At 33.7% G+C, this 13,914-nt stretch overlaps 1 protein-coding gene, 1 long non-coding RNA gene and 1 pseudogene across 2 annotated transcripts; 1 reads left to right on the forward strand and 2 right to left on the reverse strand.

Moving 5' to 3' along the window:
* The first annotated feature begins 1,280 nt into the window (after positions 1-1,280).
* On the forward strand, positions 1,281-5,247 carry LOC120251449 (annotated as a pseudogene).
* Positions 2,414-4,307, reverse strand: LOC120251898. Its single transcript, XR_005533518.1, has 3 exons — positions 4,182-4,307; positions 2,971-3,030; positions 2,414-2,430 (listed from the first exon to the last, which is right to left on the reverse strand). It is a non-coding gene; the product is annotated as an uncharacterized LOC120251898 (long non-coding RNA).
* Positions 5,248-11,616: 6,369 nt separating the features above from the next.
* LOC120251450 lies at positions 11,617-13,477 on the reverse strand. The gene is made up of 2 exons (XM_039259968.1): positions 11,696-13,477; positions 11,617-11,631 (listed from the first exon to the last, which is right to left on the reverse strand). The coding sequence occupies exons 1-2, from the start codon at positions 13,475-13,477 to the stop codon at positions 11,617-11,619; spliced, it is 1,797 nt and encodes a 598-aa protein (XP_039115902.1).
* Between the last annotated feature and the right edge of the window lie 437 nt (positions 13,478-13,914).

The following is a 13,914-nucleotide window of genomic DNA, read 5'->3' on the forward strand; positions in this document are numbered from 1 at the left end:
ATATATTGAAAAAATTATGGGTAACGGTTTTTCATTTTATTTTATTTAATAAAATCGATAAATTATGAATTTATTAAAATGGGAAAACATGTATTTTTCTTCTCCTTATTAATTATTATTCAAGAAAAATATGAAAAACCACTGTTACTATATAGGTCTTTATGGGATCCAGCGAATATATCACTTAAAAAAATTATTAATAAAAATGTAATGTATTTGAATAAATCTCATTGAAATCATCTCCATGAATGGCATGTAATCTCTTTTCATATTCTATAATGTATTATTGAGCTTAGCTTTACCACCATACTACTTGTGCACTAATACAGTTGACTTATGTGCCAGAGGTTGAAAAATAACTGTTTTCCCATATGTGATTGAAATTTAATAATAAAAAGTATGTGCTTGAAATTACTTTGAACATTGCCAAAAAAAAAAAAAAAACTTCAAAAGTAAATTAATTTTTAATTTCTTCATTTTTTTTATTTTTAATGAAATATTAGCCATAAATAATCTTGTGAAATAGTTTTATTTAATAAATTAGTGTTTACCTATTTTATTTAAATTTTTTTTGCCAAGAGTAATTTGATCAGAAACCAAATTTAATAAATAATTTATTATTATCTTTTTATAAAATATGAACAAATCAGAATTTAAATCCTAAACCATTAAAACACCGTTATCTTATTATGTTGCTAATTGAAATAAATTATTGGATCACTAAAGTTTGGATGAATATTGTAGAATATATTTTGATATTTTTACTTATACTGAATTGTTTATCTCACACTAATTTTATTATTATTATTATTATTTTCTTAAATGTATAAGTCCAATGCGTTTTGGATTTTACTTATTCAAACTAATTTAAAATCATTTAAAATTTATCTTCAACATGTATTAGGATTTCTTAAAAAGAATTGTCTTGAAAAAAATATCAAAGATCTTTCTTGACACGTCGATATAAAAGTAGTATAGTCTCAAACCAGGCGCGGGCACACACACAGATATATATATATATCAGTGTGAAATTCTTTCTTCTCTACTTGATCTTCGTTGTTTTGTGAATACACTGTGATGTGACTTCCAACCATTAATTATACAATTTTCTAATTTTTCGGGAGATGCTAATCGTACAAGTTCATCTATTTAATTAATGCCTATGCTTGAATATGACTAATTTAACCAATTTACAAAAACACAAAAAATTAAAATTTCAATAAGGCAAGCGATTAGCTAAGCCTATAAATAACAAGCAAAAATTCTCATTCCATGCACCAATGGCTTCAAGCTCTGCAACTCCTCTCCTTCTCTTATGCCTCATCTCCATCTCCTTCGGAACAACTTGCCATTCATTCACCACTGAACAATTCGTCCAATGCCTCCAAAGCAAAACCTTACCAAATAACATCTCCGAACTACTCTACTTCCCAAACACCACTTCCTACTCCACCGTTCTCCTCTCCTCCATTTCAAACATCAGGTTCACCACCCCACAAACACCAAAACCCCTACTCATCTTCACACCAACTCAGGAATCCCATGTCCAAGCATCTGTCCTCTGTTGTAAAAACTATTCTCTTTCCCTTAGAGTTCGGAGTGGTGGCCATGATTTGGAAGGACTCTCTTACCGAACTGTGGACAACCAATCTTTCATGATTCTAGACCTCACCGACTACCGAAAAGTGACCGTTGATGTAGAGCATCGCACGGCGTTGGTCCAGGCCGGTGCAACTTTGGGCGACGTATACTACCAAATAGCCAACCAAAGCACAACACTTGGATTCCCGGCTGGCACTTGCCCCACTGTTGGCGTCGGCGGTCAGATAGGTGCCGGTGGCGTTGGAACTCTTGTCAGGAAGTACGGACTCGCCGCTGACAATGTCTTGGATGTAAGACTTGTGGACGTGCATGGCCGGATATTGGGCAAAGATTCCATGGGAGAGGATCTCTTCTGGGCTGTGAGAGGTGGTGGAGCTGTGAGCTTTTGTGTTGTTCTTTTATGGAAGTTGAGGTTAGTTCCAGTCCCTCAAACTGTTACCATGTTCAATGTCGGCAAGTCATTACAGGATGGTGCAATAGATATTGTCACGTCCCAGCCCCATAGCCGGGCCCGCGGACAGATCGGCCACATCCAATGGGACTGAGCCCCACTGGGTGCAAGGCCTCAGCTAAAAACCTGTTCAGAGTCAACCCTAACAAGCAGATATGAACAAAACACAAAAGCACAAATAGGATACTGGAAATTTAAAATACTACAAGTACGGACTTTAGCGACCCTCTACGAATACAAATACAACCCTAACAGTTCAGAAATTACAAATACAATCGAATACAAGTCTTACACTCACGGCGGTAATAACAAGATCATCGATAACGCTGAGACAATACGACTCTCGACACCCCCTGGGACCTAAACTTGATCTTCTCCTGCGAAAAGCAGAATACAGAGTGCATGAGCCACAAGGGCCCAGTGGGATCGCGAAAAAAACAACGGTATAGCGAGATATTGCGGAATAATAGCTTATGCTTCATACGGAATACTGAAAAATACGCAGAATCTTTGGAATAATCCAAAAAAACACGAAAAACACGCGAAATACATCTCCATGGCTAATAGCAAATCAACGAAAGACGAGGTCGGATCTTCGACTATGAAGTCGGAACAGAACAGAATATCAACAGCCGTAGCCGGATCTTCGACCGTAGTCGGGGGGTAGCGCTACTACAGAAAACATGTGGACATGGCTAGGACTTACTCCTCCTAGCTGGGCGAGCCAGAAATGGAGATGTACTAAAAACCGCAGAAAATACGGAATACAGACAGAGGAATTACTGAATAAATAATGCAAATAAGAAAATAAATAAATAAACATAATTACCACGCAAATAAATAAAATTATCAAACAATGCAATAATTAAATAATAATTATTGCCAGAAATACGGAATTATATAGTGCGAGAGCCTACCTGGCTCCGAGCTACAGAGTTGGGTTCACCAAGTCCCGCGAACCACAGCCCGGTATGGATCTACCCAGACAGAACTATACTTAGATTACAACTTTAGACCGGGCCTAAACTTACAACTAATACCCAAAGAATGAATATGAAAAGAAGATAATAATCTAATTTTAGAACATCGACATTACCACTTAACTTAATAATGCAAAATAACTTAACAAAACCAAGCATTTAAACCATGCTTTAAAATAACAGGCTTTAAATAACATGAAACCAGCCAAATACCTACCCTAATCACCAAAATGAAATTCAGAGAAAATAAATAATTAAATATATAAACATATATATATATATATATATATTTCCATATTCTATGGTAATAAACCAGAACATCTTGCATCAATATTTAAACACACAAATATAATATATAGTTTCAGAACATCATGCATTAATATATACACATATACCAACTAAACTAAAAGCATGCTTAAAAGATGCTATGCTTACAAGGTGGATGGGTTAAACATAGATAAAGAACACAATTACCATTAAGCATAGCAGGACACAAGATTCATGTTGTTAATCCCCCAACCAAAGTTTCAGAATGCTTATGCATATTTCAAAATATACATGAACATCTAAACATGGTGGCATGCATACAATACAAGTTCACATCAATTTAATCATTAGAGGCAACATGTTAACTAAACATCTGCTAAGCATGGTCAAAGCCAGTAATTAAACAAATAAGATTCACCAACCGACAACAAATTAAAAAAACTAAAAAGAAAAAAAAATCTCATGGTGACTTAATTACATACACCAAGACTTCTGAATATACATGCACAAATATATATATATATATATATATATATATATATATATATATATTTAAATTAGACTAAACAAGAAGCATGTTTGCAGGATGTCGGGGTTTACATAATTGTATCAATTAATATATAAATTAGACTAAGATAACATGCTTACAGAGCATTTTTCGAGAGCACCTACACAAGTATAAATAATAAACTATACAATGATTGCATGCTTACAAGAAGAATGAAATACAACACCTATCGAGATATTCATGCATAAGTGAATATGTGAACAAAACAACCAAATCAATGCCTTAAAATTACACAAGCATGGACAGAGATGTTCATGGCTTGCCAAACTAGAACAAACATCAAGACAACTACAAAAAACATGGATTCACCTACCTCTAATCTCTCCGAGGATCCGCCGGTGAAGAGAATCTCCCTCCAACTCCAAGCTTTAAGAGAAGAAAAAGCTGGAATTTCGACCTCTGAAGATGCCAATCAGCAAGCAAGCAAGCTTGAGTTGCTCCCCTTAAAACTAAACAAAAACACCACAAGCCAATAATTCACTCATCAAGATCCGGGTTTTTAAGGGCAAAGAGACAAACAATGGGGGCCCGCTCACCAATGAGCTCGATCAACCAGTCAAAGTTGAAGAAAATGAAATTTTTACAAACCTTACGAGATATCATTGACAAGTGGCGAAAGACGTCACATAATCTCCCGGAGGAATTGTTCATTGAGACCGTGATGCAAACTCTAATGAAACGGTACCAAAGGAGCGAAGTTTTTCTTCAATGGGTCATGATTTAGGGAAGTCCAATGAGGCTCTGCGGTGATGAACAATAGGTTTCCTGAGTTGGGAGTGAAAGCGAGTGATTTGAATGAGATGAGTTGGATTCAGTCAGTCTTATCCTTTGCCCTTTATCCTATTAATTCCTCTATTGAAATCCTTCTCGATAGGAGCTTCCAACAAAAGGCTAATTTCAAAGCTAAGTCTGACTATGCAGTGAATCCTCTTCCAAGACCTGAATTGAACAACTTGTGTAATAGTTTACTGCAAGTTGACAGAGCAGCCATTTATTTTGAACCATATGGCGGGAAGATGGCTGAGATTCCGGAGTTCCAGACACCATTTCCTCATAGGAAGGGGAGTCTATTCAACATCCTTTATCTTGTGGCATGGGCCGATGAGGGTGAGGCTGAAGAAAACTTGAACTGGGTTAGAAATTTATATAATCAAATGACTCCTTACGTCTCAAAGAACCCCAGGCGTGCATACTTGAACTATAGAGATTTGGATTTAGGGATGAATGAAGGAAGAAACACAAGCTATTTCATGGCTGAGGTGTGGGGTCACAAGTACTTCAAGAGTAACTTCTTAAGGTTGGCTCTTGTTAAGGGTGAAGTTGATCCTGCTAATTTCTTCTACAATGAACAGAGCATTCCTCCTCTTTTGCATGCTTAGCTTTGATTAAAAGCTGCTATGTGTTAGCGAAGTAAGTGCTTGTGTAGTGGAAGAATTAAGACTTGGTCATATATAGGATTAACACTGCACAAAAAAAGTGTTTTTGAGGCAGTTTTCAAGCCCTATAGAGGTGGTTATAACCGCCTCTATAGGTGTAGCGTTGGTTTTTTACCCGCCTCTAAACCGCCTTGTATCAAGTCGGTGTTGGGGTAAGTTTTATCTACAGAAGCGGTTTTTAATAACAAGAGTAGAGGCGGTTATAACCGCCTCTATAACTATTAAGTTTTCATCAATAGTTATAGAAGCGGTTATAGCTATTAAGTGGCTTAATAGCTATAGAGGCGGTTATAACCGCCTCTAAAAATTTATTGTAGTAGAGGCGGTTATAACCGCCTCAATAGCTATTAAATTTTCATTAATCCGGTTATAACCACCTCTAAAAATTATAAGTGGTAGAGGCGGTTATAACCGCCTCTATAGTTTATAATTTCTTGCATGTTCATACTTTTAGAGGTGGTTATAACCACCTCTAAATTTGTTCATTTAATTGAATTTAATTTTATTTTTTTCCCTATTAATAATAAATAAATTTGTTTAATCTGTAAATCAAAAACATAAATTTTCATTACATTCAAAAATATACTAAATTTAATTTCATTGACCTTTATTGACATGTTATGAATCAAAGTGATAATGTATTTTGAGTACTAGCAAAATGTAAGAGTTTTACACTATTTGTGTACTTTCATTACAAAATATTTTTTGAGTTAATTACACAAAGTAAAAAAAGCTTCATGTATCCTCATCTTCAACCTTCTTGATCTTTAACCATGAATTCTCCAAAATCTGCAAAAACATTAAACAAAATCCAATCTTAATCAAAATTGACACCAATGAACAGGTGATGTTAAGTCTCTGGATGCCATGATTCATGCATTGGGATTCAATAATTAATAACTAAATCAGGAATTAATATCAAATGGCAACAAAAAGGTGGTCATCAACTAGAGATTCAAAAACTTACCCTTTGCAAAGTTGATAATTGAACTTCCTTTAGTTCATAAGATAATGGACTCCTTTGAATGCAAGATCTGTACTAATTTCCATTAAAGTAACTAGTAACTAAAATGATACTGAACAATAATTGCATGTAGAGAAAACACAAAGTGTAAGTAACTAGTATAACGTGCAAGGCAAAAACATTCTTCATGCTGTCCATTTCCATTGGTATGAGGAATCAACCAATCCATCCAAAAGTTGCATGTCTTGGCATATAAACTCATTCCAAACGCATAATATGAAAAGTCATGTTGTGGATGAACCTTTTTTTGCTTTGATGGAGCACACATGTTATGGTAATCCACAAATTTCTAATACTGCAGGTATTTGACAAGGGAAAACCCGTTGTCGAATTCCACATCCAATTAAAAGATACTCATCATTTTTGTTTTTAATTTGCATGTGCTCAATTATTCTAGCATGTAGATAAGTTTCATAAAATGAAATAATAAAACTAGTAATCACCAAATCCACATTTACAGTAATTTCCTTGAGGGAGCATTTGGGTAAGACTGATGTCATTTTTATATATAGTCTGAACTACTTACACCTCATATATAAATATATATATATATAGACTATACTACTATATTAAAATGAAAAAACAACTAATGAAAGTACTTATGATATATAAAAAGCAAAAACATATTAATCAACATGTTATTATAACATGTGGTGATATGTCAAGATTCCCATTGAATTATTGCAATAGTTAATTATGAATTTATGAGCGCACAAAAGAAGTCAATCCATAGGAGAAATTACTAATTCTAGTTTCTTTTTTGGAGGTAGACTTCTGGTGGAGTAATATGACAGTACTAATTCTAGCCTATCATGCGGTATTCGATTTAATTAGAATGATACAGAAATATATCACTGAAATGTCACTTATATATGTTCCTATTTTTAGAAACATCTATATTCTATAAAATTGGAACCATGCAAAGGTGTCGACCAGATCAAGGCATCAATTATATCATTCATCAATTATGTCACTTCAAGATTGCAAGCAATCATTTCTCTTATGGCATGGAAGATATGCATCATAAAACCATGTCATCCACATGATGAAAATTGTAAATTTTGCGCAAAAAAAAAGAACTCTACTTCAAAGGTAATATCCAGCAAACCTCTTGAGCCACATGATGTTTAGATTTTGTCCAGTGATATCAGTCAACAGATGCAACATCTTCAACCAATGGACATCATTACAAAAAGATGTTTTAATTTATTATTTAAGAATGAAAGTGATAAAAAGTAAGATAAATAATTTACTTCCTCGGCGGGTGTTTTAGACATCCTATCATTTAAACTTCTTTCAGCCATAAACCCTCCAAATAACTCCTTCATATCAGCCAAATCTGAGCTTAGCTTCTCATATTTATCCTTCATCTCAGCCAATTCCAATTTAACGTTCTCCAACTCCGCTTTATGATTGTTGTCAGTAGTTGAAGCACTTGTGCTAGTGAATTTTGATATGACACTAAAATACCTACTTGGAGTAGGGCCTAATCCCAAACCACGCACCCTACCATTATGTTCAACTCCATAAATCTCTTGAAGTACCATTTCATTGATTTCATTTTGTTCAAAATTTGCACTTGAGCTTGTGTAACTAACTTCGAGATCATGTGTTGCTTCCTGTAAGTTCAACTAAATATTATTGAAAATAGAAACAAAAAAACAATATTGTCAACAATATCGAAAATGCTGGCAACATAATGAAAATAGAGAGGTATATGATAGATGGCAAAGAAATGAAAATTTTTAAAGCTGGCTTATGAAGATTTTTAAGTAATGGTTTAATTTTTAAAGCTTCTATTAGCTATAATAAACTTATTTAAGGAATGGTTTAATTGAAACCATCTCTAAACTAATCAAACTTACTAAAATTTATACCATGTAAAGAGAGAGAGAAAAAGAGAATTGAATCTTTTTCTTTGTCTTTCTTTTTCATTTTTCTATCATAGAAGATACAGTATGAAACTAGTTAAAAATTAGAACAACGACTAGATTCCCCAAGAAGCATGATAGATGCTAATGGGCATGGAAGAGATGATGGTAAGTGATAATTCTAAATGAGACAGCATATATTGTCTTTGTGTGAAAAGGCAGGTATTTGCATTTGATCTCATTCTTTGTCAATAAAAATAAATAAATAATTAAAATGTAGCAAGCTTTTTTTTACAAGAATGAGAAACATCATGCAAGGCATTAACATGGAAATAAGAAAATAATCTTTCTTATAAATAGATCACTCACCAATTTCTTTCTAAATTCTTCATTTACATAGCTACCATCTTTCTTTTTATGAGTTGCATCCCACATTGTAAGACGATCCGGCTCTTTCCCCGTTTCATTTTCCTATTAAACAATCAAAACTTTAATCATTTCATTCTAACATTAATTATAAAATAAATCACTTACTATTTCTTTCCTAATTCGTGCAAAACTTTTTCGACCACATGTATGTGCATTGTTTTGTTTTTTTGCATTTCTTTTATTTATTTCAGCAAGTTCCTACACAATAAAACCATATTCCAATTATAAAAGATAAATTAAACTCAAATACAAGTCATAATAGTAACAATAATAATTTAAATAAAACTTATACCAATTACCTCATTCCTTGGGTTATACCATTGACGAACAAGGCCGGGCCATTGTTCTTCAAGAACAGTTGAAGGTGGCTCCACTAAAACTTGTTCTTTTTCTTTTGGAATATAAAATTCTGCCTTCAAGTCACCTTTCCAATCTCTCCATCTCTTGTTTAGATTTTGCAAAATCCATGTAACCGTCTCTTGTGTATGAGGAAAATCAAATTTTGTCTGTCATCAAGCATTAATTGAATAATAACAAGCAACATTAACCATGTATATGTGAAAAGAAAAAAAAGAAAATAACATAAAAAATATTGGAAAAAAAATTACCATTAGGAGTTTCAGACATTTCGCTTTGTATGGAGTAAAATCTTCATGTCTCCAATTAGGAATGTTGATTGGAGCATAAGCACCATTCTTTGCAAGCACACAAAAGAAAGAACTTAGCGTGGTAGCATCTTTGGTGCATGGGACTCCATATTTATCTACCTTAATTATAAATTTTTCAGTTGATGTCCAAACATTTGCCATTACTGTCTTTCCTCTATGTCGGGACTGTTTTTCTTGTGTACTAGCATCATTTTCTTGCCCAGTTGATTCATGATGTGAAGAAGTATGAGCTTCTAATAGCTCCATAATCTTCAAGCTTTTTGATCCTCGAGCCATGAGTTTTCCTATACAAATTTTATATTTATTAGATTGCAATAACAATTTTTTGTGTACTAGCCATGAGTTTTCACAATCCATGAATCTTTATAAGAATTAGGAATGAACTATATTATACAAATGCTTCAGTAATTAATAACTAAATCAGGAATTAATATCAAAAGGTAACAAAAAGGTAGTCATGAAACTAGAGATTCAAAAACTTACTCTTTGCAAAGTTGATAATTCAACTTCCTTTAGTTCTTAAGATAATGGACTCCTTTGAATGCAAAATCTGTACTAATTTCCATGAAAGTAACTAGTGACTAGAATGATACTGAACAATAATTGTATGTAGAGAAAACACAAATTATATTTTTTGGCATTTCTAAAATAGCTTGTCAAAAACTTTGATAGAATTATAAACTAACATACATTGTAAGAACATGTTCTAATTCACCAAATGAACTTAAACAATTTATGTAAGTAATTCACATACCAATTCATGCTTCCGAGACTAAAAAAATTCGAGCTAGAGAAATATAACCAGCTTAAAATCAACAAATATATTAAAAAAAAAAAAAAATACCAATTAAAGATAAAAAAACAAAGTTTCATTCAAAGATACATGGAAATTACTAACATCTTTTCAATGGTCTATATCACCCATATCAAACAAATCCCTAGGCCTAGTCTTGATAACTATAGACCAATTCTCATTCTTCATATCTTGCACATAAAACACTTGTTCAACTTGAGATGAGAACACATAGGGATCATGCTCTAATTTTTCACCGGTATGTATTAGGCGAGAAAAATTTACGAGAATGAACCCAAATTCATCTTGCCTAATACCCGTATTATGGTGTACATCAACCCAATCACACTTGAACAACACAACCTTAAAATTACCATAGTAATCTAACTCAATAATGTCTCTTAATCTACCATAGTAATTTACACTTCCGACTTCTGAAGTGTTAACCACACCACTATTTTGAGTCATTTTATTTTCATCACGAGATTTGGTATGAAATCTGAATCCATTAATAATGAACCCAGAGTATCTCTTTGCTACTTTGTTAGGTCCCACACCAAGAGCCACAACTTCTTCTGGAATATCCGGATAAACTTTTTCCAAAACCTACATAGCAAAAAATATTATCAAAAACAAAATTTCAGATTTGATGAAGTAAACTATAAAACAATTGTACAACAAGATCACCTTGCTTCGAAACCACAAATGAAAATTTTCATTCACTAACTTCTCTAAATCAACTTCAGAGAGACGAGAATGTCGACGTCGCTTTCTTTTTTCCAATTCAATGAATTCTCTACATAAATATATCACATAGTAATTTGAGAGAAATGTACTTTTTTATTTTCCATTGAATCATAAAGCACAAACAATTACCTACGAAACTTCTCAATTTCATCACAATGACGAAGGACATAACGATGTGCTTGAACCAAGGAAATTTCATCTAAAACAATTTCTTCAATCTTCCCTATATGTTGGCCAACACTAGAGAATAAGTATTTTACTTGGTCATTTGTAGGTGGGTTTGGATTTCTCATTGGTCGGTTGAACTTTGTTTCAACCCCTTGAAGATATCGTGAACAAAATGTCAAACATTCTTCAGCTATATATCCTTCAGCAATGGAACCTTCAGGATGAGTTCGATTTTTAACATAAGATTTGAAACGCATGAAGAACCTAAAAAGACAAAGTTAGAATATATTACTTCATTATACATTTAATATTAAAAATGATTTCATTTCCAATAGATTTTAGCAACATACCTTTCAAAAGGATACATCCATCTAAAATTAACCGGTCCACCAAGTTTTATTTCTTCCACCAAATGAATGATTAAATGTACCATAATAGTAAAAAATGATGGAAGAAAAATCATCTCCATTTGACAAATTGTCATAACAATTTGATTTTGAAGTTCTTCAATCTCATTCACATCCACCACTTTAGAACAAAGTGATTTGAAAATTGTTGCCAATTCACTCACAACTTGAATGACTTCCTTGGGTGGATCACAAGCTCGTAAAGCTAATGGAAGGATGTCTTCAATTAAAACATGACAATCATGGCTTTTAAGACCACCAATCTTGCGCTCTTGTAGGTTTACACATCTTGAAATGTTTGAAGCATAACCATCAGGCACTTTGATGTCTTTAACAACTTGACAAAGAATCTCTTTTTGTTCTGTAGATAATGTAAAACAAGCCGGAGGTAGTATTTTCTTCCCATTTTCAAGAATTTGAGGGTGAAGTTCAAATCTTATACCAATATCAACTAAGTCAAGGCGTGCCTTCAAATTGTCCTTCGACTTATCAAGTCCCAAAAAAGTTCCAATCAAATTATCACACACATTTTTTTCTATGTGCATCAAATCAAGATTGTGGCGCAATAAGTTATGTTCCCAATAAGGTAACATAAAAAATATACTTCTTTTCTTCCACCACTTCATATGATCAATAAGGCCCTTGTCATTTCTACTTGAACTCTCTTCATTAGATTCTTGTACACTAATTCTTGAATGTTTTGTTCTTTTGCGCTTCTTCTTTCTATTTTCCTTCCTGCCTTTTTTCTTCATAAATTTTCCAAAAGTGAATTGAAGCCCATCTAGTTGATTCAACACATCACTTCCACTTGCTCGCTTTGGTGGTAGCCTTACTTCCTCGGTGCCATCAAATAATTGTTTTTGATAACGAAACCGGTGACCTTCAGGTAACCACCTACGAGAACACATGTAACAATATTTTTTACCCTTATATAACCACAAAGAAGAAGTGTTTTCAGCACAACATGGACATGCAAACTTCCCTTTGGTACTCCAACCAGATAAATATGCATAAGCTGGAAAGTCATTTATAGTCCACATTAATGCAGCCCGCATGTGAAACTTTTGATGTTTGGAAGCATCATAGGTTTCCACACCTTCCCACAATTTCTTTAGCTCTTCTATTAGAGGTTGTAGAAAGACATCAATGTCATTTGTCGGCCCCTTATCTCCTGGAATTATCATAGATAAAATAAATGAATGTTGCTTCATTCCAATCCAAGGCGGTAAGTTATATGGAACAAGGACAACTGGCCACACACTATAGTTGCTACTCATCATCCTGAAAGGATTAAAACCATCACTAGCAAGGGCTAGCCTAACATTACGAGAGTCTGAAGAAAAATCCGGATATCGAGCATCAAAAGATTTCCATGCTTCACCATCTGCAGGATGTCGTAGAATTCCATCTTTATTGCGACCTTCATCATGCCATCTCATATCATTTGCAGTTTGCTCCAAAATGAAAAATCTTTGTAGTCTTGGTACCAAGGGAAAATACCGTAACACCTTCACGGGTCTTTTCTTAGTGCTATCCACCCAACGAGAAGTACCACAAATATGACATGATTCTGCACTTGCATACTCTCTCCAAAACAACATGCAATCTTGCTTACAAACATGAATTTTCTCATAATTAAGACCTAAGGCCTTAATAATTTTTTTTGCCTCATAAGAAGATTTTGGCCAAGATGAATGCTCACCAAATACCCGACCTAACAACTCAAGCACCTTTGTAAATGATTTTTCAGTCCATCCACCTAAGCACTTTATATGATACAAATGTATTATGAATGACAACTTTGAAAATGTCTTGCATCCAGGAAACAACTCTTCTTCAGCATCTCTCAACAACTTCAAAAAATTACTATTTTCTTCAGCACATCCATCTCCAAGTTGTTCTACAGAAATTCCTTCTGTTAATTCTTCTGTGTCTTCATCTGAATCTTGACAACTATCATCACCATCATCTTGAGCATCAGAAGTGTCTCTGAACATCTGAAAATTTAATTCTTGACCACCTAATTGACCAATCATACCTACTGTATCATGCAGCAAAGCTTCCATATTATTAAAACCTCTAAAGTTTGCACAAATAGCCTCTTGTATGTGTGACGCTTCAGGAATATGGGCTGAAGAAGATGATGCAATATCATTAATAGAAGAAAATTCACCATGACAAACCCATTGAGTGTATCCTCTTAAAAACCCATCACAGATTAAATGCACTTTAGCTTCATCCCTTGTTTGCCATAATGAGTTAACACAATGCTTGCAAGGACACACTATCTTTCCACCAACAGACTCATTATTAAAAAGCAAACTCAAGAAATTGATCAACTCCTTCTTGATATTCCCTAGATTGTCTAGGGCTTGTACATCCAACTCTTATCCATTAAAGAAAAATAGCACAGCTGAAATAAAAAATGACCAAGTTATTTTTTGCATAAAAAACATTGGTAATTATTTTTTGCATTCCTTATGTGTTTCTAAAAAGAAAAAAA

Source organism: Dioscorea cayenensis, chromosome 20, assembly GCF_009730915.1.
Source record: "Dioscorea cayenensis subsp. rotundata cultivar TDr96_F1 chromosome 20, TDr96_F1_v2_PseudoChromosome.rev07_lg8_w22 25.fasta, whole genome shotgun sequence".
NCBI lineage: Eukaryota > Viridiplantae > Streptophyta > Magnoliopsida > Dioscoreales > Dioscoreaceae > Dioscorea > Dioscorea cayenensis.

Bases quoted from the DNA above. Each gene is read 5' to 3' on its own strand.
- LOC120251450 (XM_039259968.1), bottom strand. From the start codon at position 13,477: ATGGAAGCTTTGCTGCATGATACAGTAGGTATGATTGGTCAATTAGGT.